General features: G+C 37.6%; 2 protein-coding genes and 1 non-coding gene across 6 annotated transcripts; all 3 read right to left on the bottom strand.

Annotated features, from left to right (window-relative positions):
• Nucleotides 1–3,302: 3,302 nt before the first annotated feature.
• Nucleotides 3,303–5,655, bottom strand: LOC112182870. The gene is made up of 5 exons (XM_024321429.2): nucleotides 5,068–5,655; nucleotides 4,670–4,972; nucleotides 4,192–4,558; nucleotides 3,961–4,092; nucleotides 3,303–3,847 (listed from the first exon to the last, which is right to left on the bottom strand). The coding sequence occupies exons 1-5, from the start codon at nucleotides 5,392–5,394 to the stop codon at nucleotides 3,738–3,740; spliced, it is 1,239 nt and encodes a 412-aa protein (XP_024177197.1). The 5' UTR covers nucleotides 5,395–5,655; the 3' UTR covers nucleotides 3,303–3,737.
• Nucleotides 5,656–8,097: 2,442 nt separating this feature from the next.
• Nucleotides 8,098–8,169, bottom strand: TRNAC-GCA. Its single transcript has one exon. It is a non-coding gene; the product is annotated as a tRNA-Cys (tRNA).
• A 10,414-nt stretch (nucleotides 8,170–18,583) lies between these two features.
• Nucleotides 18,584–23,549, bottom strand: LOC112170609 (guanylyl cyclase 1). Of its 4 annotated transcripts, XR_002925302.2 has the most exons (11): nucleotides 23,400–23,549; nucleotides 22,557–22,837; nucleotides 22,270–22,394; nucleotides 21,630–21,741; nucleotides 21,170–21,244; nucleotides 20,603–20,691; nucleotides 20,276–20,337; nucleotides 20,064–20,115; nucleotides 19,863–19,957; nucleotides 19,630–19,702; nucleotides 19,138–19,206 (listed from the first exon to the last, which is right to left on the bottom strand). XR_002925302.2 is itself a non-coding variant. In XM_024308160.1 (10 exons), the coding sequence occupies exons 2-10, from the start codon at nucleotides 22,707–22,709 to the stop codon at nucleotides 18,838–18,840; spliced, it is 840 nt and encodes a 279-aa protein (XP_024163928.1). In that variant the 5' UTR covers nucleotides 22,710–22,837; nucleotides 23,400–23,549; the 3' UTR covers nucleotides 18,584–18,837. The 4 variants fall into 4 exon arrangements, 3 of the variants coding, with proteins under 3 accessions (XP_024163928.1, XP_024165930.1, XP_024166623.1); XM_024308160.1 differs by lacking the exons at nucleotides 19,863–19,957; nucleotides 20,064–20,115 and adding an exon at nucleotides 18,584–18,912 and having other exon boundaries at nucleotides 19,131–19,206; XM_024310162.1 differs by lacking the exons at nucleotides 19,863–19,957; nucleotides 20,064–20,115; nucleotides 23,400–23,549 and adding an exon at nucleotides 18,584–18,912 and having other exon boundaries at nucleotides 19,131–19,206; nucleotides 22,270–22,412; nucleotides 22,557–22,697.
• Between the last annotated feature and the right edge of the window lie 1,869 nt (nucleotides 23,550–25,418).

Here is a 25,418-nt window from a genome sequence, read left to right as displayed (position 1 = left end):
CAATGAGGTATTCAATATTCTCAAGGGATATATTGTTGATTTTTGCCACATGATCAGAGTCCAAAAATTGAGGGATTGGAATTTGTAGCATTACTTAAATCAGGGTTTGCAGTCATCAATATTTTTGTATATATAGTGACAACCAGGATATAGTCCAAAAATTGAGATAAGCTGAGATGTTGACAATGAGGTATTCAATATTCTCAAGGATATATTGTTGATTTTTGCCACATGATCAGAGTCCAAAAATTGAGGGATTGGAATTTGTAGCATTACTTAAATCAGGGTTTGTAGTCATCAATATTTTTGTATATAAAGGGATATTGCCACATGATCACATCCCACAATTTTCTTTATCAAATGACAATTTCGCTATGAATACGCATCATACAAGCAACGGTTTAGAGCAGCCTCGTTAAAACCTTGTTCGGTGAAATACCCGAAAAATTCCCTGCTCTAAGCCTCTCAAGGAAAAAATCAAAAATAGTACCACAACCCAATCAACACAAATTACTTTCATCTAGAGCAAGAGCAGGCTTCGGCCATATGGTGCTTCTCTTTCCTTCCATAACAATATATGGCAGTTGCAGCAATCTTGTGAGCTGCTGCCAGTAGGCCCATGTGATCCATTAATAAACAAACGAAGCCCACTCTCAACAATCAAGGGTCTGCAGTCTGCTAAAAAGCCCATGTGATCCATTAATTTTGCAAGACAAAAACTTTTTGTCAGATTAGCACTATCTGGCTAATTATGATAATCAAAATGAATAATGAGTATAGCTACACCTAGCTCTTGATATTAATGAAAATCAAAGCAATAATCATAATAGCATGCTCATTACTAATAATGCATTGAGCTTTCATTACATTGTATCAAACAATACTAATCCACTGCTAATCTAAGGACAATCCTGAAATATCAGGGGTATGAAACGAATCATAACGCATAGAGTGATAGAGAGATAGTAGCTGTGAGAGCTCAATCCGTGACGTAGTTGTTTACTGTGACAAAGCTATATGAGAAGAAGCATTTTATATAAATATGGGACCCATATATGCCTAAAAAAAAATTATCTGAGGAGAGATCAATAGTGGATGATAGAAATATGATGGAAAGGATTTAGAGAAGTAAGAAGATCTTCCATCATGCATGTTAATGATTGTGGATAAAGCATGCGTATGCTCCAAGCAAAGCGAATGAATATCATTTGGATGTCGTTAATCATAAAGCACAAAAGAAATCGCGGAGCTGATCCGGCCCAAGTTGGACCCAACAGAACGTGATTGACGGCTAGAGATGGGCCAGACATCAAAAAGCCTTCCCCATGCTTTTTTCTTCTGTTTTTTTTTCCTGGTTTGGAAATTAGAACCTTCTGTCAAAGCCAGGAGCCAGGAGGGTATCCATGTGCTTCCAGCCCCTCTAAAATCCTATTTTCTTGATCGAATTGATTTTTTATTTTTAATAAACGAAATTCATTGAAATATTAGTGACAAAAATCACCTAAAAGGCATCTCCCATCTTCCTTGATTGGCCTCATTCGTTTGATTGGTTTGGTTAGTCGCTGGCCAATATCAAACGCACTTTGATAATTCAATTTTATAGAGAATGAGATGAGGTTTTTTCAGAAAGAGAATCAAATTAAAGAACCGTGAACTACCTGATTTAGGACCTCCACTACATAAATAAGGGCTTTAGTTTATGTATGGATTTAGTTAACTAGAAATCAGGACATCTCATCTTGACTTATATGATTGATGTTTAGGAACAGGGCATTGTCAAATGTGTACTTTAAGGAATTGAAATATTCCTTCAACAATGGTCTTTCAGGTAAGTGAAAGGAGTCCATTTAGTTGCTTACTTATTTCTTTAAACTTAAAATTCAACTCTGACCGTAAATTACATATTCAAATACTATGAATTTTTAGGTGCACTATCGTAACAACCCTTACAAGTTATGGGTTGATCAAGTAGTTACACTTTTGTGATTATTATAAATTGTTTTCTCAAAAACTTTCTAACACATTAGAATATTTAATTATAGATTATCTCAATCTTATATTACTTTTTTCTCCGATCTCCCGTTGTTTACAGTCCGATTTTGCAAGTATTAGTCTTATATTAAGTTTAAATTAAATATCTGTTGCTATGACTCCATATCCACCTTCACTTTGCTCTTGTGATTGACGGATCTTCTCACAAGAAATCCCAACTCCCAAAATTAAAGCAAGATGTGGTACGAGTTGTTTTTCCTTTTGATTAATCATAATTGGTCAAAGCTAAAGCAAAAACAGTTCACTCCTTTCACTGTGATAATCAACCATTTTCAGAGGAAGAAAAAAGTGCCTTGGATCTTGTAAAACAAGCATGGTTTCTTTATGATTGGAGGAGGCAGGCTTTGTCTAATTCAAACTGTGCAGACACGAGCATGTTTAGCAACTGGTTAACACTGGTTCCACTAATACTATTCTACTCACTTGGTTTAACCAACTGGAGGGCTGGGCTTTACAGCTCTGTTCTTCCAATGTTAGTTATGATTTTCTTTCACCTTTTACTAAAGCCATTGCATTCTGCTCTAATTTCGGTAAACAAAGTGTAGAACTTGACACAAACATGTTTAGGGTTCTTTAGACTTCTTTTTTGCTTTTCGGAATAGCTTGATTTTACTGGGGATTTCGTCTATAAATCAGGTTTTAACTAACTTTCGAAATCAAGAGGTTTCTTTTTGTCCATTTGGTCTAAGATCGGTTTCTCGGTAGATGTAGTTTGAAAAGAAAAGAAAAATAATGGTGGGTCAACCAAAATCAGATTATCTGGATACAAACGTCCATCAAAATTTCAAACACGTAAAAGGGAGCCCCATATCTAATGTCACAGTCTCCACCACCAACACTTCACTCCGAAGCAAAAACTACCACCACTGTGCCGTTAATTTAGACTTTTTAAGTGTTTGAAATTAAGATATTATAGCAGAAATGGCAGGCACCAATCTCCCATTCACATTATTCATTCAATGATTTTCATGGGATATGGATTTTTTTCCACAGATTTTTGCATATCAAATATCCACCATTCAGATACTCAGCAGCTTCAAGTTTCTAGTGGTTAAATAATGTGCTACAACTGTAACCAGCTCTACACAGATTACCAGCTTTTCCATGGGGACCCTCAACCATGTTCTTGCTCGGTGTAACCTGCCTTTTTTGGAAGCAGTTTAAAAGTACAAATCTTTTTACCTTGCCCGAGATTAAGTTAAGAAAAACGGGGGAGAATATTATATCTTCAAAATAGCAGAATAGAGAAATGACAAAATCAATACTAAAAATTTTCTTATTAGTAGAATAATCTTACAAGAGGGTTGTGAAATTTGACTTACACAACAAGAAATTTGAATACCCTCGAAAACCTAGCCCATTTATTACAACACATTCTTCTTCTTCCTTCGACCTAAAAGCTATAGAGAGAGCCCCCCACAGAAGCTGCTGCAACATCCTCCATTAAAAAACCTGGATATCATCATCTTTATTGATCCTAAACTAAGCTCAAACATTCTTGAATTTCCTTCACTATAATAAATAAATAAAACCCAAATATCACAAACTCTGCTGCTGCTACAACTACTACTACTACTTTTTATAACACTTGCTTTTAGCTTTTGCTTTTGCCCAACAAGCCAAAGTCACAAAACCCCTTAGGAATGGAATGCGACTATTAACCAGAATAGAACGGTCAGGTCAGATCAGTAGGTCCATTCCTGAGGCAAGCGCACTTCATAGTTTAGTGGCCCATCTTGCCTTAAACCCCTTCTTTGCTGAGTCAATAGCGCGTTTCTTCTCGCCACCAGAGCCTCTGCAAAAATCCCAATACATCCAAATTTAGAAACCAACAAAAACTAAACTAATATACTCTAATAGATCTGCTGCAACAAAAATAGTTCCATATTTGGAAAGCTAATGCATTACCATGGTTTGGAGCCAAAGCAGTGTTGTTGAATCGTGGCTGAAGATGGTGTTGTTGATGATGACCATTCATGTCCTCAAAGCTCAAGTTCAGAGCTTGAACCACCTTGGCTGGGAGCAAAACAGTAGGGCAACCTAATGACCAAAAAAAAAAATTCAAAAATGTCAAAACAAACCCCCAAAAATGGTACATACAATCAGTCAATAACCCCAACTAACCAAATCACTAGTTACCTGCTCTTTTGCGAGGTGGCTCAGGAGTCGGATTGGGGTTGGAGTATCTGCGAGGCAAGAAGACGCCGGTGCCGGTAGACTCCCTCTTGACATTAGACCCATTAGGCAAAACGGGTCGGGTATTGCGATGTGGGTGTTGTTGGTTTTGGTGTTGAGCTTGAAGAGGAGGCCATGCATTTTGAGATTGGGGCAAACTCACACCATGCGCACATCTTCCACTTTCATACAGACCGATATTTCTTCCTCTGTTTTGGATCTGTTGCTGCTGCTGTTGTTGCTGAGCTGACCAGTTAAGCTTCACTGGTTTTCCCCAAGAAGCAGCAGAGCTCTGTGACTGTAGTACTTGGTCTTGTCTCACTTGCTGAAACTGCATATCAAATACCCCAAAATTGGATCAGAACTTGCTTCACCTTCAAATATTAAAGACTAAAGATCCCTCCTTTTCATTCAAAGATGAAATCTTTCATACTGTTCCTACCTGGGTGAAGGGGCTTTGGTTTTGGACGCAAGGAAGAGACGGACTTGGGCTCCGAGGTGGGCCCAGAAGCCCTCTGCCGTTGCTGTTGTTGTTACTGAACTTGGCTGCTCCTTCAACACTGTTCATCTTCAACCTCGCCACTTGTCCGGCGGCGGCGTAAATCAGATCCCAGGTGTCGTTTTGACCCCCAAACGGCGTCGTTGGAGGAGACGGCACCTGGGAAGAAGGACCCGCCGGGCTTCCGTTGCTAGACCAGCTCCCGATTCCGCTCAGAGTCGACTGAGGTGACCCGGACATGACCCACTGAGTCAACACAGCACCCAAAAATTAAGAACTCTATCACCCAAAAAACTAAGTATAAAAAAAAAAAGTCACTGTATTAAAGACGAAAGCTTTACCTCGGGCTGCTTTTCATTAGCGAAGCTGGGGACGGAGAGCTTCTGAGTCTGGCTGAGCGAGGACTGAGCCAGGCGGCGAGTTAACCCGGCGAGAAAGTCCTCCTCGTCGCTGCTCTCCGTCTCGGTGGAGCCCACATCGGACTCCACCGGCGAGCTCAGGGCCGAGTTGGAACCGGACGAGTCGAACTCGTACGGAAACTCGGTGGGGAAGGAGACAGCGGCGGCTCTGCGGAAGCTGAGCCCTTTGTTGTCCATGAGGTGAACGTCGTCGTTGGCAAGGAAATCAGAGGGGAGCCAGAAGCTGGGATCTTCCGGTGACTTAGCCATAGGAGCTTAAGGCTTAGAGAAGGTTCAGTATAAAAGGAAGAGGGAAAGAGGGGTCTGAGAGAGAAGTGCTTGCTGGTTAGGGAAGATATAATAATGAAGGGGGAGGGAGTTTGGGTTTTGCAGGCTGTGAGTGGAGGGACAAGGACCCAACAAGACAGAGAGAAAGACAGAGAGACTTGAGGAGGAACTTTGTGGAAGACAAGCTGCCTTTATTAAGGTTTCAGGGTCTATCTGAGACACAGCTTCAAAATTTATATGGAAAAGTAATAAGGTATGGGAAAAATTTGAAAGAGAGAAGGGGCTATGGGATTGTGCAAACAACTGGAGGGAGTGGCCCAGTAGTTGGAGACATTTGTCCTTCTATCCAAACCCACCTGCCTTTTGTTTAATCAATGAACTACACCATTGGTGTTGGGTTTACAGGCTTTTTGAGGAGAGATTAGTGGGTGTTTTTTACTGCTTAGATTTGGTTCAATTTTCTTTCTTTTCTTCTTTTTTTCAGATTCTTCGTAATCCAGCTACGGGTTTTTCAAATTGCGTACACCATTGGCCTTGTCTTGTTGCTTCGTTTCACTTTTGTCACTTTGCCTACTTCCATGCACTGTTGTTGATTGTGTTGGTCACATAAAGAATGAATAGAATTTACCTCCATTTTTAAATTTTGGTCACTGAACTTTGTTTTGGATTTGTGCTTTGTTTCAAAAGGGTTTTTATTAGAGATTTATTAAGATATGCAATGACAGGAAGAAAAACAAAATAGAACACAAAAGGAAGAACACCATTAGGCAAAGAGTTGGAGTTATCATCCTACTTGATTCCATTTATTGAATGTTTACTGATTTTTGCACATACGATTTTTTAAAATGTTCTGTGATGATTGCTCCTAACTACCCTTGTAAAATAGCCACTATGAGACAACATGAGAAATCTAGTGAGATCTAACATGACAGCTTGTGGAACTTTAGTCATTCTTCTGTAAGTCTATTCAGTGAAGTGGTAAACATTGTTTCTAATTAATTTACCCGAAATTTCCTATTATTTTCTTATGTAATCCTAACAGTACTTGGTGGTTAGCTAACATACACGTTAGCTGTAAACACTATGTTAGTATTCAGTGGTTGTTTTCAAGACTTATTCGTTTGATTGTTCTCTAAAACTCATAAGTTCTTTTCAGAAAGTTCAATAGATATTTACTGAAAAAAAAAGTATTGCATATTAATGACGAGATGTCATTATGACATTGGATACTTAAAAGTTTAATTGCAATAAGTCAATTCAGCACATTTTCCCCCCTTCCGTTGATTTTAGATCTGTCAATGAGGTCCATTGATGTCAATCTTATGGTCTCAGATGAAATGGCAATACAGTCAACCCATAGCCTAAACTATAAGCAATAGGTATTGCAATGTCTTCGCTCCTCGTTGCTAGAGCACTAATACATGTCCACAGCACGAATATGTTTACAAATGAGATCACTAGTGTGACCTAAGCAAGCAACTTCCAATCAAACATTCATTCAATTGAATAACTTAAAACTCTCAAAGATTCCTTTTAAATTTCAAACGATTTGCAGCATAACATACTAACTCGTTTAATTAAATGATATAAAAACGGACGATATTATATAATTTCATTGAACGATATGAAATATGTATCGCCTATTTTAAGGTTGGCGTAATTCATTTAGAATTTCAGACTAAATAAGTCTGGAAATATCTTTAATGATAAAATATACCATTCAAAATAGGAGGATATAAAAAAAAAAAAATATATATTTCTTGCTCACTCACTCTCAAATGTTATTACAATTACTGAGTGCAGAAACATTGATTCAAGGAAGTCTTCGCCATCACCTATTTGTTTTGTTTTTTTTTTTTTAAAGGGGTTTGGAACCCAGCCTAGCTGGGAGACTCAGCCCCACGCCCGGTTCCATTTATTATATTAATATTAGGGTTGTGCATCGGGGGGGGGGACATAAAACCTGAACCCCGAGCTACATAGACACAGTTACATTGATCCTCGTAGAGAATATCCTGAATGATTACAGGCATCTCATCTAACCACAAATCATCAATATCACACCCACTAAAAAGGTGAGCAAGCCTATCCGCTACACCATTTGCTTCAAGGTAAATATGTCGAACTCTAACTGATTGAAAAGCACACAAATACTCTTCGCCATCACCTATTTGTATACTAAATTGGCATTGAATACCAAATTGAAATCAAAATCTATCAAGAACTCAAATTCTAAACACTCTACAATCTTTTTTCCTACAGAACCATACATATTGCATGACTTTACCTGTGAGTACACGCCAACATGTATAAAAATACACGTAATTGATGATTCAATTGACAATAACAATCCATAATCCGATCATTAGAAATCGTAACAAGATTCCTTTACCATGACTAAATTGTTAAGCAACCCAATACACTAAGAAATCTGGCTGTCGTGATCTCATTTGCGTTCAACCTTAAACAATTTGCCCTTTGCTTTTTCTTTCCATCGATTACAATCGTTCAGCACCACATTAGAGTAAAACTGCTCCAATTACCGTTTTGTTGATTAAAGTAGTAGACATAATAATGATTGTTTGCGCAGTAATTAGAACTATTAGAACTTTTCAATGATTCTGTTTGTAGTAAATTAAAAATAATAAGACAAACAATAAAATTATTTAAATACTGAAAATTAAAAGGGCCCAACCGGGTTCGAACCGGTGACCTCTTGATCTGCAGTCAAATGCTCTACCACTGAGCTATGGACCCAATTTATAAGAGTTACTTAAGTTACATTACTTAATCTCTAAACTAATTAGAGATGAATTAGTAAAATACTAAAATTCACATCAAATTATGAAAAGAAAATATTCGATCTCAAAAAAAAAAAAAGTATTGGACCGGTAGAACAGAAATCCCGTGATTTGCTCAGTGATAGAAGTACCACCCCCAACTGGGCCACACCCTAAATCCCAATGACCCAATTCAGATTCTGAATCTGGTGACGTGGCGGCTCCAGTGGAGTCGGCAGCCTAACTGTCAACCTCTCCTGTTCCTGCCTGTTATACACAATAACAAAACCCACCGTCTCCGTCTCCGTCTCGCCGTACGGCTTCTTCCCACATAATCGTTACCGCCACGGCCCCCCGTTAACCGGTAACGCAGTTTTCACGGCGTTTGCAAAAGGACAAAGAATAAATAAAGCCACCCGGACCCAAAACCCAACCTCTCAACTCTATTTGATAAAACTTCCCGCCATTAGATTTTTCATTTTCTTCTTTTTAATTATGGAAAAAATAATTTTTTGGAAAAAAATTACATCGTGGGGCCCAGTCACCGTATGCTTTACCTGCCAAATTTAAAGTGGCAGCAGCACCGTTTGGTCAAAAGCGCGGGAAGTCCTTTTGAAAATTAAACCCACCACCTTTTATGCCAGAAAATATTATTCCACGTGGACCGAGATTTTTCTTTATAAAGCCAAAAGAAATGAAATTTCTCTCTCACTGTGGCATTATTGTCTTTTTGCACCAAGTCTACGTCAGTTAGTGAGCTGCCGTAGCCGAGAGTGGCGGGAACCCAAAGGCTGTCAACTCAAACGTGACGAGGATAGGACTAGACTTGGGCATTATTGTCTTTTCCAAAAAAAGATGTCCGTAATAAATGCAAAAGTTCTGAATATAATTAAGAAAAAAAATGTACCACCCAAAATCGATATTCCCGCCAAAAGTTTCCAATTTCCCGCCCTCGGTGGTCGGAGCACCGGGCTGTGGCGTCACTTTCAGACTTGGGCGGGGCATTTATTAGTTTCTCGTCGTTCGAAATCCGAACCCATCAACGGGCGGATTTCGTTCGCATGGAATCGACCATTCTATTCGCACTTTGGGATTTTCTTAATTAGGATCCAAGAACCCTAGTGTGCTTCGTTGAATCTTTGCGCTGTCTTTTTTTATCTACCTCACTTTTGTCGCGGTCGGGACGTCGGGTAGTGACGAGTGAGTCATTAGGGTTCATGTTGGATTGGATGCGAAATAGGTCAACTTCGGTTTGGCAAGTAGTTAACCAACTCCCACAAACTAATTGACCTCTGGTCTCCATCGTTGGGACATTAGGTGCTCATAACCCACGTACTTAGTACATAAATTCTCCTTAGGAATGATTGATTATGACGATGTGATTGACTCGTTAATTGCCTTTATTACATAACTCATGTACGTAATAAAAAGACGAATCAATAATGCCATGAATGTTAACTCAAGCAACTGTTGACTGTTTGACGACCGAGTTCTTTTTTTTTTTTTCATGAAACAGAGATCGAAAGATACGATCCCGTATTTATTAAAGAAAATAAAAGGATACATTAAGGTAGTATTTGTTATATGGGATTAGACAGGATTGGACATCTTTATCTAGTCTAATCACAATTATTCCATGTTTGGCAGCAAGGAATACTCTTTTTAATGAGACTCCACAATCTCAAAGATACCCCCAACACCTTCTACCACAAACCCACAAAAAACCATGAGATTGTGGAAACCACTACTCTTCCATCTGTTCATCGTTCTCTACCTGCAATTCAACCCCGCCCCATCTATCACTTCATTCCCACACCCCTATGGCGACGCCGTTACTCGCCACCCAACCAAACACAGCTCCCACGCAAACTGGGTGATGGAAAACCTAAAAAAGGATCCCGAAATTGAGCCCCAACAGTGCGAGGTTCTCAGTCACCAATTGACTTCTTCAAGTACCGTCGTCGTCAACTCGAAACCACCCCACAAACGGTGTACCCAACGGTGGCTGAAAACCCATAGACCAATTCTTCCAAAACATAATCAAATTCGAAAATCAGTGATTACTGCTCTATGGGCCACCCAAAGATTGAAGCTTTGCATCGATGTGTCGTTCGACAGTGATTAATATGCTCTTGAGGGATAAAATTTTCTGAAGGACTTTGGAGGAGTACAGAGATTGTGAGATTCAAATTGGGTATGGTGCATTTTCTGTGCTGATAAATGAGTATGATTGGGCATTGCCATGTAAGGTGTTTGGGCTTGTTGAGTGAATTTTGAAAACAGAGAAAAGTTTTCCTCTTCGGTTTCAAGGTGTTCTTAGATAAATAGAACTTGACCCAATTTGAAACATTTGGTTATAATGGCATTACTGAGCATTGAAATCTCAATTGACAATGCCAAAAATTTGAACTTTACAAGCTATGTTTTGTGTGCTGTAACTTTCAGCAATCTAGCGTGCAATGAATGTTACTGGTTATTGGGATTTTTCATTTTAAGAAGTGTTTATAGATGGATTTATGATTGCATTGTTTGATTGTTACATTTCCACAGGTCTAGTAGGTAATATGGAGTCGTTTTCTCTGCACTTAGAATTGAAGGTTGGAACTTTGATGAGTTTCTCTGATAAAACAAGGCAGTACAGTAGCCTTTGTTCCACGCAGCAACAAACATGAATCATGGTTTAGTATAGCACAGTTCAAGTTGTAAGAGTCTAGGACTATTATAGAAAATAAGGAGGGGTATGACAGTCCTGCGAAACAAACACCACCTAAGTTTAGAATGATAGAAGTCAAACCCCATAAAGACAAAGCAAATAAACAGTCAGAATCAACAAACTAACGAAAACAAAAATTGGGCAAATTCAAATAATCTATGTTGCCCTGAGAAATAATGAAGGAAGAGGCACGTCCTGCCAAACCAAACTATACGAAGAGAGACCAATATTAGCAAGAACATCCGCTACCTAGTTCCCATCGCAACGACCGAGTCTAAGATAGTTGTTGAAATGCATCAAGTAACGCAGGGCTTCTTAATCTCACTTGCATGAAAAAAAATATTCACAATTTGTTTATTTTTTATCATCACACACCCTTGATCGTAGTGTCAGAAATATTTGAATCAATAATTTTGATAGTATTAATAGGTCAACTAATTAATACGTCTTGGCTCATTGACCACCGTGCGGTCTAAAATTAAAATGTTGTAAAACATATAAAAAAAGACAGATAGAATGGTACAATACTAGAGTACCACAGCTGGCTACTTGTTAGGTCTGATGATGGGGGGCTGAAGCCTGAATGGAAGATGGTGAGCGTAGGTGGTGCATATAATTAAGGGCACCAACCTCACAAGTTTGAGTAAATCACAAGCTTCCTTCTATCACTCTCAATTATGTTCTCCCTCCAATTTCCCTCAACTCACCCCCACGTGTACACTCTACCTCTTCTGCGCTGGCATCCGCATACTCGGTAGGGTTACCTTAACAACTTGGACCCTACACAGTGTTACGATACCACCGCGTCCTATCCAGTGATTATTTATCTTATACACAATAATTTTTTTTTAAATTAAATTGTTAAAAATCTTTATTTTTTTTACTTACACCCATTTATCAGGTAATTTCAATTCTTAATATTTATAGAATTATAATTAATTATTTTTAATGCGCTTGATATTATAAGACGGTTCATTTTTATTAATGTAAGAATACGCTGGTGGTTCAAGTGCTATAAATTTGTTTCCATCTCAATTCATACGTTTAGGTTTTTGGTTAAAAAGAACCCCAGGTTGGAAAGAAATCAAACAAAATCCCTAGGATTTTTGTGATGGTGACAACTGAGAAGAGAACACTATTGGATAATGGTTTTAGATTTCGTGACCTAAAAATTTCAAAGAAAAAATCGAAGCTTTATTTGAATTGGCTGAGCCCCACTCCTCACATGCAAGCTTATTCCATCGCTGTGATTAGATTTAGATTCAATCTTCTGTTTTAGAAATCTAAATCATGAGCAGAACTGAAGCTACCATTTTACTCAATCAAGGGAGCATCACATGGGCAACGCCCTAAAGGGAGTGGTCAACGGTCAAATGTATCGATCAAAACTCAACAAAATAATAGAAAGTTTTTGAAGTTATTCTTATTTATCCACTGTAAAAATAATGAAATCACCTCACTCACTTAGACCTGTAAATAAATTAAATTTTGATCCATATCCTCTTTAAATTCGTGGTTATTAAACAAGTTTGGATTGAAAATTTGATCCGCTTGTATTAACGGATGTCTGGATCTATTAATCCATTTATTTAACCGATCAAACACGGATTTAAATTGATCCGATCCGTTAATGATTCGGTCTGATTTTATAATAATTAAATATTATTTTATATTAATAAATATTAATTTTCAAAATATTAATTATAACATCGTAAGAATACTCATTACTTTTTAATATAAAATAATAAATACACTATATTTTATTAATATTTCATGAATTATCATGATAACAATTTAATATTATTATTAAAATCTAAAAATATGTATTATTACAAACAAATCCGATTAGCGGATCAATTATCCTTTAATCCGACATACACGGATTTGGATTGAGCTATCAACGATCTGCTGAGTTAACGGATCAGGTTAGGTTGTAAATTTTTATAACTAAACGAATTCGGATTTAAATTGATCGCTCCAAATCCAGTCCATTTATAGGTCTACACTCACTCATTTGCTAATGTTTCCATTGGTCTGCCGTATCGCATGGTACGGGCAACATATTTCTTCTCTGTCGGTCGGGTCTCTATACGGTGCAAAAGATATACTTGTTGATGAATTCAAGTTTTATTATAATTTAACAACAATGGGAGATGGATCAAATGTTCTAATTTGACAACTGATTTTTCAGTCAAGCATATTTAATTTTTGATTCTTTACTAATTTGATTAGATCAGACGGAGTCTAATTTAAGTGATTTGATCAACATATAATTTTTTTTTTTTTTTGAATAATGGTAATTCCATTGATAATAGCACATGCCAAGAAGGCCATTACATACTCACCCGCTGACACATAACAATGACCAGATCAAGGTTTCGTGGAGGAGCCACAGTAGTACATAGGATAGACCAATTATATTCGAACTAATCGCTCACTTTAAAAGCGAGCCTAAAAGCTATGGAAACATAGCGAATAGACAAGCCAAACTACGCTCGTTAGGTTCCTAATACAAGAAACTTATTGTAATTAGACAAAAGCTAAAAACATAGGTTTGGGCCAAGAGCCTAAACCCTAGCCCAAATTAGAAGCTATTGGACTAGGGTAGAAACCCCAGCCCAGAAACTCAAAGCCCACCAAAGCAAAGTCCACCCAAGGCCCATTCAGCCAGATCCGATCCAGTCCACCCACTTCCACATCCCCGTCGTACGATCCGCCCAACCCTGCTCGGTCCGCCGCACGCCGCCACGACCTGCACCTGCCTCAATCTGCGTCTCCCCAACCTGCGTCGCCACTAGCGCCCACCGCCGACGACCCAAACTGCACAGACCACGCCGCCGCAACCCACGCCTCCACAGAGAAAAACCAAACCCCTATCCAGGAATTCATCTCCCACCACCACCAAGTTCAGACTGATGACGCCACCATCAGGGTTCGATCGCCGGACTTGTTAGCACGACAACCCTCCGCTCACCATCCCAGCCAGAACCACCAAGCAGCCTCGAGCAAAACTCCCTCTGATGGAACAAGAGCAATAGCCTTGACTACCCGTCCGGCAGCAGATCCCATGACGACGGCGAGGCCAGAGGCCAGCCCATTCGTCCGAGCCCCGCCGGACGAGAAGGATTGAGCAGATCGGGCCGCCGCCGGTCTTTAGGGTTCTCTCGTGGAGAGAGAATTTGTTTTTCCATTTGATCAACATATAATGCGTGGACACATACGTATTAAATAAATAATACACACACACGCGTGAGGGATCCATTTTTTTGGGCACTTTAAGGGATCGCTCATTAGACCTATTTTTCGATCATATATTCGCATCTTAACCGTTCAGTTTTTAAGTATATATGTGTAGATAATCTCTGCAAATTTTTAGCCAAATTGATAATCATTAAAGCATCTATAACTGTAATTTACAATTATGAACACGAACGGTTAGGTTGGACAGATTCGGTTGGTCTATTGATTTAATCTAGTTCAATACCTTAACGATCTTCAATTTGACTGAAAATTTGCAAAAATAATATATACATTAGGACCTAAAAACTAAACAATCGAGATGCCGAAATACGATTCAAAAGTGAGTCTCACAAGAGATCATTTAAATGACAAAAAAAAGGATCGTGGAAGGGCCTTATCTATATATATATATATATATATATTATATAGGGTTTAGGATTGAAAATATAAATGCTTTAGTTGCTTCTGAAACCTAGCCACTTGAGCTTCGTTTTTCAACCATGACGACCGGCGCCGGTCTCCCTTCTAAGTGGAGGTATCCTCTCCACATCTCGTTGTTTGATCTTAGCCATCCAACGTCGGTGTTTTTCAACGGTCACCCATCAAAGCTAAGTTTTGGAGCTATCATTATTACTGCTTCTCACCGAAGCAATTTTGATTCGGCGAGGATAGTGAGCACGAAGGCGATTCTCGATGGGAATATGTTCGAGATCGACTGTTTGCGGCTCAAATGGGGGCAACTGAAAACACAGATGTGGCTGAGTTTGTTGATGGAGGGAGTGAGTAATTAGTTAATCACCAAGGCTGCGCTTTATCGAGCGGAAGTGTTGCAGCTATGGCCGTTTAGGATGTGGCTGAGTTTTGTTTTGACTTTTAAGTTTAGGCTCCAGGTGGAAGTTATGGGGTAATTGAGCTTTGTCTACAATGACCCTATTTTTTATAGCTTATGCTTACACATTATGACATGTTATACACTGAATTGAGAAGATTTCTAAAGCACAGACATTAGCGAAGGAAAGCTCACCTAAAGTTCAATATTTGTAATTTTCTGGCTTATGCTTACACATTATGACATGTTATACACTGAATTGAGAAGATTTATGAAGCACCGGCATTGGTGAAGGAAAGCTCACCTAAAGTTCAATTTTTGTTTAAACACAATTTGCATAGTATGTATGTTGGTACTATATTCTACGTACAATGATGTTTCTTATCTGTTATATTATGGTATTTAGCAGTTGAATTGTATTTAATGAGCCGTTAGACTTGAATTTTTGAATGATTAAATTAGATTTTTTTTACTAAAAGAAAAAACCTTAATATATATATATATATATATATATATATATTTGTTACAAAATATTCGAGGAATTACAAATCAACCAAATTCTAGTAAAGGTAACTAGAGGAGAAACAGATCTAAGCTATTCCATATTCTAGATTCACCAATCACCACTGATAAAATCTTATCATAAAAAGCTGATCGATATTTCTCACCTTTTATATTAACAAAATTCATTGAATCTTGCTACCGAAGAAAGGTCACATGCAAGAGGTCTAACATTATTTCATATTCCACAATCAAAAGACTAGTGTAGCAACCTAAATTAAGATATCGTGTGACTCATCCGACCACATGGTAGTACCTCCTTCTCAATTAAGAGATACAGGATTACATTATTGCGCACGATCAAACCTTGTAAACGAAGATTCTGACATCCTTTTTGGGTCTCATAGTGCGAGATATTGTTGTGTATGGAGGCATGCTCTCTCTCTCTCTCTCTCTCTCTCTCTCTCTCTGTAAAAGTAAGATGTTTGAAAAATTATCTCAAAATAAATTTAAATATTATAAGTTTATGTTGTCTTCTTTGAAAAGTTACTAAATCCACTATGTAAAATGTGTCCATTCATGATTGATCTTGAGATGATCAATTGTCGATGAGTGAGAGATTATTTACAATGACTTGGATGTTTTGATGAATAATTGTATGTGTCAATATATTTTACGACCGACCATAAATATATAGATTGGGCTGGTGGGCATGTGCAAAATTTATTTGAACATTAGAAATATGTCAGATCTCACACAAAAATCACACACAAGGCTTGTGAAATTGCATTTGAACGAAATGTACGTAGCTAGCTTTTAACGCCATATAAAAATTCAGACATCTATCTCAATCTCCTGTATCATATTTTTGCATGCTATTAAATTTTTCGCTTGTTCCCTAATTGATACGAAACCACATCTTCGGGTTTACACGACATTTTCGTAAATTGATTCCCACTTCCATTGAAGTAACTGGTTCATTGGATCTGGCTAGTTCTTCTTATGATGTGAATCCATGATCCAGTATATGTGTGTGTGTGTCCCAAGCCTAGTTGCCTCCAAAACTCACCAAATCCAGAGTGTTATTCTTCTGACATTGAATTTGGACCTGATTTAATCAGAAGCCAATTTATTTCATCTGTAACTAGCGGCGCTGCCTAAAATATCAACCAATGAACCAAACCAGGGCAGAAATAATAGATATATAAGAGAATCGACAGAGACTAGAGGTGTCGGTGTCTCAAGCTTCGTGTAATGAGAGGGGCAAAATATATACGTGCTTCCAATTCTGGTGTCGCATAGTCTCAATCAATTGGGACAAGTAGAGGATTCACATGCTTCCTTCTTCTCCTTCTATTTAGCTTTCTTGATCACATTCTTTGGGGCCAAACATATTGAACAAACAGGAATGGAAGGAAAAAAAGGAAAAGAACGCACAGACAGGATAAGAGTCCTAGAGAGAGAATCCATCTGACCCATGATTTATATATTCTGTAGCTAAATCAAGCAATGTGAAAGTGTCGCACAAAATAGCTGGATACAAGACTTGATGATCAATGGGCCGCTCGCGATGACTAATTGACTAGCCTAGTTGTTCACATAGAAGCTCGCAACACGTACGGAGTGTGTTGAGAGCATTGAAGAACTTTGAGTTGAGATTACGTAGGGCTGTCGTCTCTACTATTTTCAATTACTAATGCTTTTAACTCATATTATCTATTTTCACCTAGCTTATGGATACATTGATTCATATTATAGAACTTAAATATAAATATAAATGAGCTTTTGTGTCACAATATATCAGGTTTTGTATTATCTTTCCGAACTATTGTATTAGTTTTGTGTTGAATCTAAACATCTTCATTGCCAACTAGGGTTAGCTTTTCTATCTCCATGACTCCATGACTCCATGACTTGATAGGTTTTCTGCATCTATTCGATTTTTGTTGCTTGTCTGCTTATTTCTTGTAATTTCAGAACTAAAACGAATAAGAGGGCAACAGAAGATGCACCTACATGGTGACCATTATTTTGACCTACATGATGATGGTGGCATAGACTTTAGACCCAGATAAGAGCATGGCTTACCATTCTTGCCTTTATAAAAGAAATCAAAGAGAATCATGCATACATGTATAAAACATAGTACTACTTATGGGCTTTGTATGGAGGAACATGTTTCATTGTTCTCCGGGAAAGAAAGGGTTGCCTGTCGGAATCTTTGTTTTAGGAGATTCTTGGATGGCTAAAAACCAAGAACCCTCCTTTGAGGCTTTGACCATAGCCAACTCGATCTTCCATTGTTTATAGTTTATAGGGTAGTGTTTGTTTTAGATTAGGGTTTTTTAGGGTTTTATTAAGACGCAGACATGGAAGTGGTGCCTCAATTGTGGAGAAAGACTACCCCGAGAGGCCGAGACAAGGACTAAAAGTCTAAAACCCACCTTGGGAATTTGGTATATTACAAAATACATATACGTGCGCACACGTGCATGTGTGTGTCTTCTTCCAATGTCGGCACTTGAAACATATTTACAGCAGAGCATTAATGCATTTAGTTAATTAGGTCCAAAACCACACATGGTGGCACGAAGTCTCCATGAAAACGAAGTCCAGAACCAAGATCGTTTAAAGAAACATTTACAATTCTGACGAGGAGAGCATGAACCATAAGATGAAGTTACATGGAAGAAAACGATGGCTACATGATTTGCATGCATGTCGCTTAGGTACTGGTAAGTTAGGCTGTCAACTTCTCTAAATTGTCGGTTGGATACGATGTGCAGCTAAATGAGACAACCGTCTCAAACCCTCATATTCCTACTTTGCCCAAATTTATACAACGGTAGTCGGTAGGTATTTCGTGTGAATATACTTGAAAGGCCGAGGACCCAATTTTCATGGTTCGCTTTTACCCCGGAAATCTCAGATAAGAAGAATTGGGCCACAAGTATATATCAGTCTGAAAATTTAGTTGCTTTCTCAACTGAAACAATAACATCTTGCATGCAAGAGTTGGAGTTGGAAAAAACTAGGAAGATTGAAAGAAGATGGCTAAAACGGTTAAAGTGTACTGACTGGAGATTAAATCCAAATGAACTTGAGGAATGACAGCAAACCAGGAAAGATCATGTGATCTTAATTTATGGAGCTTTAAGAATCTGTCGCTGGAGATGGTATAAAGTTGATACAAGTTACATGGCATACAATTAATTGGTATGTATAATTGCTGTGCAAGCGTCACAAATCGGCTGGTCCATAATGGGATATTTATCAACAGACAAATAATTCTCTGCTTTGTAAGACATGCTGTACACGAAGAACCTGTGATATATGCTTTTCTTCTCGACCAATAATACATGTCAGGAATTAATATTATCATTCCGAGAAAGTTGTATTGAGGGGCTATCTGGCTTCCTACTCTTCCTCAAAGAGATCTGCAAGCAAATCCAGACAAAATTTATTAATCGGGATAAGCTTCAACTCCCAGCACAGATAATTTTCTCCATTTTCCATTCTTTCTGTTCCTGGATAATGTCAGATAAAAACTTCACAAGAGATGAATGCATAGATATCTATGTAGTCATGCCAACAACCACCTAGCAATTAAGAACTAATGAGCAAGTGAAAGATGGTTGAGGCCTATTTGGATTACCAAGAGAAGATCTTCATCAGTACCAAAGGATTTACGGGCTGCTTCTAAGCATGTTGACGATACTTTTTCACGTTTCCTGCACAGTTTATCCAAATACACACTTCAATAAGCTAGATGAACTTGGGTACCCAATAAAAGATGTAATGTGAATAGTAGGAGTACAATTCAAATGTGCATCCAAGAAAGTGCCTAAAAGAGTTCCAAGTGTTAATGCTGGTACATGTAATTATTATCTATAGGTACGAGAAATCAAAGCCAGTTCAGTAACAAAAATATCCATCCAATTTGTCTTCTTCAGCAGTATCAACTACATTCCAGCATAACACAGCCTCTAAGTTACATTTGCAGATTATGATTAGCTCATTGTGATTTTCTTGTGGTAGTACTCATATTTGTTTGATGTTCAAACCCAGTAAAGGGAATGTCATAGAGTTGATACATGATAATGAACAACTAGTCTTTCTTACCAACAGAAATTGAGTCGCAGCGAAGATAATACCTTGAACAGGCCGGATCTCTAATCTCAAACTCATCCGTAGCAGTGTCATACCCACAAATTATCACATAATGACCTATATAAGAGAACAAATGACTCTGTAATCAATTCATCCAGGCACCCAAAATTCGCAGGAAAATGGTTAACTATAACTGTTATACTATAAGCTGTGTACTAAGAAGGTTATCATGTTAGAGGGGTATCTTACGATAAAACTAATTTCTGCGTACGACTACCTTTCTAGGAAAGTCATTAACATGAAACAGTGGCCCATAGGCCCAGAAGCCATGCTATCATCGTTGTGAACCCAAGTAGTCTACAACCTGTCCCACTACATTTGAACAATGTGTAGAAAGATCTTACATCTCCAGGGATATATATGCTAGAATAAATTTCACTAAATGTATCACTAGAGTCTAAGACAAACTTATTCTTACTTCCTTTCATACACTGATACATCTACAGTATATTGCCTCAATGAAGCTCTCTCTTTCTCATCAGAAAAATAAAAACAAAAGTACCATTAAGCTTGTCACAAACCATATATTTAGCCTGTACTAAACCAAAGGCATAACTCTCAACACTGACTGGCAGGAAACTTTGATTTAAATTCTTACTGAAACCGTGTATCCAAAAGAAATAGTCCTACCTGTGTAATCAGAGTTGCTCCCACAACGGTCTGAAATAAAAACATTGTCCTGACTAGATGGGCTGTGACACAAGTTTTCCAGAAATATTTCACATTAGCACACTATTAAATACTCTAATTGTAACTCAACCATAAACAAGGAGAATTTGGAGGAAAGATACAAAAATGGAGATGTACATAAGAAATATGGCCAAATGAAATGCTAATAAACTATTCATAATAACATAGAGGAAGGAGACATATATCTCATATGTATTGCAAACAATAAAGGAGGAAACTTGCCAATCAAGGGGGAAAATGAAAGATGAGCATATGCAAAAGTTGTACCTCAACTTATACTGATCAACCAGTACTATGGCAATGTATTTCCCACAGAGAATCAAGAAACAAATTTCTTCTCGACTGACTGACCTGCACTGTAAAAACTAAGGTTTATTGCCTTGCTCCAAGAAAATAAAAATGATGTCTTGATTTTGGAAAAAGATAAATGCAAAGCTCTATTTTTTTGGTCCTTTTGCAGAAAATCAACCACCTTATTACCTCCAATGGAATACATAAACTTCAAGTCACACAAAAGAAAACAAACGAATACCACCATGATGCAAGCCTAAGATGAGATGCAACACTTTATGAAACAACCAATGCCTTCAGGTCATACAAAAGAAAAACAAAGAATACCACCATAATGCAAGCCTTAGATGTGATGTGACACTTTATGAAATATAGCATGTATCTCCCCGGTCATACTTGAGTATCAAACTGTAGTCCCTGCCCCCAACTAACCCATCCTCAGGAAGACTCCCTTTTTGCAAATTGTCTTTTCTTTGCAAATGTACTACAATGAATTTAACAGGAGGGCAATTTTTTAACTAATTTTCCCCAAAACAATTATACCTTTATCCTAATTCCAGCTTCCAGTGCTTTTTGAAATAGTGTATCAACTCGCACCAAATCATTAGGTAATTGCTCCTGCAGAATAAATAACCCAAAACTTTATCAGGATGATAACAGATGAGCAAAGTTCATGTGAAACAACATCTTTACATCCAAAACCATTTAAAAATAAAAATAAGTAACATTTTTCTAAGTTTCTTTTCATTTCCAGATACACAATAAGTGGCATTTGCATTCATGCATTCAGCTAGTGCCTGGAAAGCATAATAGACAAAGATATTGATATGCAGTTTGCTTCTCATGTCATATGATATATACAAATCTATAATGAATAGACAATTAGAGTAGGAAGTGCACTTTGGAACTTGCAGACAGCCATTTTAGCCTAGTCACACTTCACACTCACCAGCAAGAAATGCTGTTATTCAAATTATTATCTATATGAATAAGAGGTAATCACCTTGTAAAATGTCTCGCCAGAATAGTTTGGGTTTGCTCCAAATGTTACTGTGTAGTAGGAAAAACTAATAGAGAACTTTTGTAACAGATATGCTAGATCAACAGTCCAAATGCTGCAATAAGATATTAGGATAGATGTATCAGAAACTTTTCATATAAGCTTACATTAAATATCAACCTAAGTGCAACACTTGAATATGTGACTGCTGACTGATGCATAAAGTATAAACCTAAGAAATTTAGCAACAAAAAAGTTCCAAGCATTTATTACAACTTTACAGCATATATTCATTTATTTGATCAACACAAGATGTAATAATATAAAGTCATCTGCCATGGAATGAGAAAAGAAGAGAAGTATTTCACGTTATTCATTTTGTAATGGAATCTATTGGATATAGTAAGTCCTTCTGTAACAAAAGACCTTTTAGGAACGAATAATTTTATCTGGCACTAGAACTTGAACTTGAGTACGTTCACAATAGATCAAGGCAGGGTTTCAGTGTTCTAAACTTTCTATAGTCACTAATCTCCAAACTCATTAATTCATGAAACACGAACGAATTATAAAGACTAGAGTTTACAGGAGAAAGTATATAACAGAAGGAATTAAAGATCTGAATTCGTAAACAAGGAAACACCTATTTGTGCAACAAAGCTCTGCCAATGTCTGAATATCGCAGCTATCAATGCCAACGGTCCTAAAAACCATCAGAACGCAGGCGAGGCCACAATCCCAAGAATATAGCTGGTTTATGTGTGGGACCTATAAGCACCAAGACACCTAAAAATATTCAAACTAACTTCAAATTTAATGTCTTCTTTTGAATTTGGATCCATATATTGTATCAGAGCATCAAAATGAAAAAAAAAAAAATTGAATATACAGTATCAATAAGAAAGGTAAGGATAGGTCACAAGCACTCACTTCAACAAAGTGTGAGCATGGCAAGGCAGAAAGACGGCATTTGCCATCTCTCGGTGACTGTTCAAATGGGTATGATTCTACCAAATCAGAATTTTCACCATCTGATGCTTCTACATCTTCCCTCTTGTTAAACAGCAGATATGAAGGCCACATGATTAACCAAATTCGCTATGGTTTTCCACCACAACACTCGAACTTCTAAATAGTCGAAGTGGTTTCACTCAGTTAGCCCGTCATATCTTTCTCCCAAACTGTTTTTAGGGTATATGATTCTCTACAACCTGTTGCAGTTATAACACGCGAAAATGTAAGGTTTCGGAACTAAACAATTATAAGGAAAAAGACTAATTTCTCCTACTGGTAAACACGCCTTAATCAAGAAATTGTACATCACTACTGTTTCCAGGGCATGAAGCATGAATCAACTTAGGACTTTAGGAGGTTCAGTTAGGCCAGTTTGATTCTAATCCAATTGATACTGTTGGAAGCTAAGTTTTGATAGATGTCTACATTCGATTATGCAAGTCATTTGCCAAGATACATATAATCTAATGTGGAAATCATGGTTTACAATATAACTTACTAATTCGCATCCAATAGATTGAATTTCGACATTAGAAATTAACAACAGATTGAACAAAGAGCTCAACTTTTGCATCTAAATCAACCAATGTCAAAGAATGAAATAAAATAGCATAATCAATAATAAAGGCATTAAAGATCAATACTTTGTGATCCAAGACATCAAAAGCAAGCATGGAGACGATCCTATGTAATATTTTCAGATTATTTTACATAATAATAATTTGTATCGAGATTCTGGGAATCATATAAAAGCCGAACCTTTGCTGAATCAGAGAAATGGGACCTTTGCCTCGAAGATTCTTGTCTGAATTGTGTCGCTGCTAATTGAATCCTTGGTGACAAAATACTCAGATTCTAATTCAATGTTCTATTCTTCTGTTTCTGTTTTTGGTCCAAGCCATTATATATTGGTTATGGATGAGAAGCCGAGTCATAGGGGTATTTTTGTCCCTCTCATTTCTGGGTTTGTGATCCAGTGATGGTTGCACCTACTACCTTCACAGCTACTCACAACACAACTCCTGACTTATGTGAAGACAAATGTGGTAGCTGAAAAACCAACTACAACCCAATTCAACAATTATATCTTTCAAACACTGAAGATCTAGATTGAGCTCAAAGTGATATCAATGAGTTTGAAATGAAGTATATTTGTGGACTCTTCTATTGCAACGTCAATATTTGTCAATGCTGAACAAAAAAGAGAGGAGGGAAGTGAATGAAGAAAATGTAGCAGACCTCTAAGAATTTCCTGCATTACTTCTAAGATTACTGTTTTACAGATACTAAGCCAATTCAGCTGCGGAATCCACAAATTTAGAAAACCAACTAAACAATTGCATGAATTTCATTAGCATATAGCCATATAGGAGTAGCTCTGCATCTGTGACGTACAGATTTCTAAACCAACTTAAGGATTCGTGGTAGCTAGATGTAAACGATAACGAAGTAACAACAACGTCGCAATCTCATGATCGGTTGGGAAGCTAAGCTTTGATAATCAAGTAGTACTTCCAAAACTCTTATCGTTAGAGTTGTTTCTTGAAGGGCCAAAAAGAGCGAAATGGTTAACTTGTTCGAGACAAACACATTAATAGACACTTCACGGGGGCTAATAACCAAGTTTTTTCTTCCATAAACTTGAATGATCTTTAAGAGACATGGAGGCACCAAGTTTATAACATCATGGTCATATAAGGGGTTGCAGAGATCCGGATTGATCACCATAATAAAATCAATCAGACATCAGCAACACTCAAATTGGATAACAGTATGATGGCATGTAGTTACCAAATAGATCATAACGGTTTTAAGATTTTGTAGTACTTACAGCACTTATCAGTATCATGGTTTCTCTTGATCAAGTGGGCTGAGGGAGAAAAGCCCAATGAGATTTGTCTTTGCTGATGGGCTATAAAAGGAGGCATATGGTCTGTTGGCCACTTTGGAAATGGGTGTGGTGAGAAGATAGATTGGTATAAATAATTCCACACTTTCACCCAAATTCTATGTGTCATTAAATTTGAATAAAGGGTCTCCTTGTGACAAAGACGCGCCCATTACTCACATGTACTGTGTACTACTCCATACTATGTATTTATTCTATCCTATGGGCATTTGAATGGAATAGGCTCCAAGCCTTGTCTACAAAGTCTTAAATTCTCCCGCATGTAGAGTTGAACAAGGTGTGTTTCAGATCCATAATCTAGTAGAGGCCGATCTATTTTGTGATTTAAAATAAACAAGCGAGATACAATCTCTACAAACAAAACTAGGAGATGATGTTATATTTATAGTAAATTCTTGTACAAAGCTATCTGCAAAAGAGATGAACCTGTTCAAAATTCAAAGTCTTTCATAAACCAAGCTATGAAGCATCCCATCAACACTTATTTGCACGATAGTATGTCTGGGAAGTCCACAGCTAAATGTTAGTTCAATAGTCATACTCATCAAAGTTGAATAGAAAAAGGGGGAAGAAGTGAATGATTAAAAATACAAACTTTGGAAAAGCAATGCACATACCAAAGTCAAGGATTTCGTAAGTTATTGCTTTCGCCGTCACAAACGGCTATATACAAGTCAAGTTTTATGCTTTTGTTCTTCATTCATTTTTCTATTTAACTGGGACTTGGGATCTTGAAATTTTGGACATCTAATTGTTGCTGCTCCCACTCCACCATGCAAGTAAAATCACCCCAAATTATAAACTTGTGGGGCTTTTGCCTCTAGGCCACTTGACCTTTTGGAAGTTGGCAACATTTGGGGAGTTGGAAT

The sequence above is a fragment of the Rosa chinensis genome, chromosome 1 (genome assembly GCF_002994745.2).
Source record: "Rosa chinensis cultivar Old Blush chromosome 1, RchiOBHm-V2, whole genome shotgun sequence".
Lineage (NCBI taxonomy): Eukaryota > Viridiplantae > Streptophyta > Magnoliopsida > Rosales > Rosaceae > Rosa > Rosa chinensis.
Note: the sequence above shows the minus strand (reverse complement) of the source record. Positions and strands in the feature narration are given on the sequence as shown.

What these genes read in the sequence shown, in the direction of transcription:
- LOC112182870 (XM_024321429.2), bottom strand. Translation starts at nt 5,394, where the DNA reads ATGGCTAAGTCACCGGAAGATCCCAGCTTCTGGCTCCCCTCTGATTTC. An exon ending in GCCACCTCGCAAAAGAGCAG is followed by an intron (nt 4,093 to 4,191) that starts GTAACTAGTGAT and finishes TTTGGTCATTAG; the next exon opens with GTTGCCCTACTGTTTTGCTC. An exon ending in TGCTTTGGCTCCAAACCATG is followed by an intron (nt 3,848 to 3,960) that starts GTAATGCATTAG and finishes GGATTTTTGCAG; the next exon opens with AGGCTCTGGTGGCGAGAAGA.
- LOC112170609 (XM_024308160.1), bottom strand. Translation starts at nt 22,709, where the DNA reads ATGTGGCCTTCATATCTGCTGTTTAACAAGAGGGAAGATGTAGAAGCA. An exon ending in CTGGCGAGACATTTTACAAG is followed by an intron (nt 21,245 to 21,629) that starts GTGATTACCTCT and finishes TTTATTCTGCAG; the next exon opens with GAGCAATTACCTAATGATTT. An exon ending in GTTGATCAGTATAAGTTGAG is followed by an intron (nt 20,338 to 20,602) that starts GTACAACTTTTG and finishes CTTGTGTCACAG; the next exon opens with CCCATCTAGTCAGGACAATG.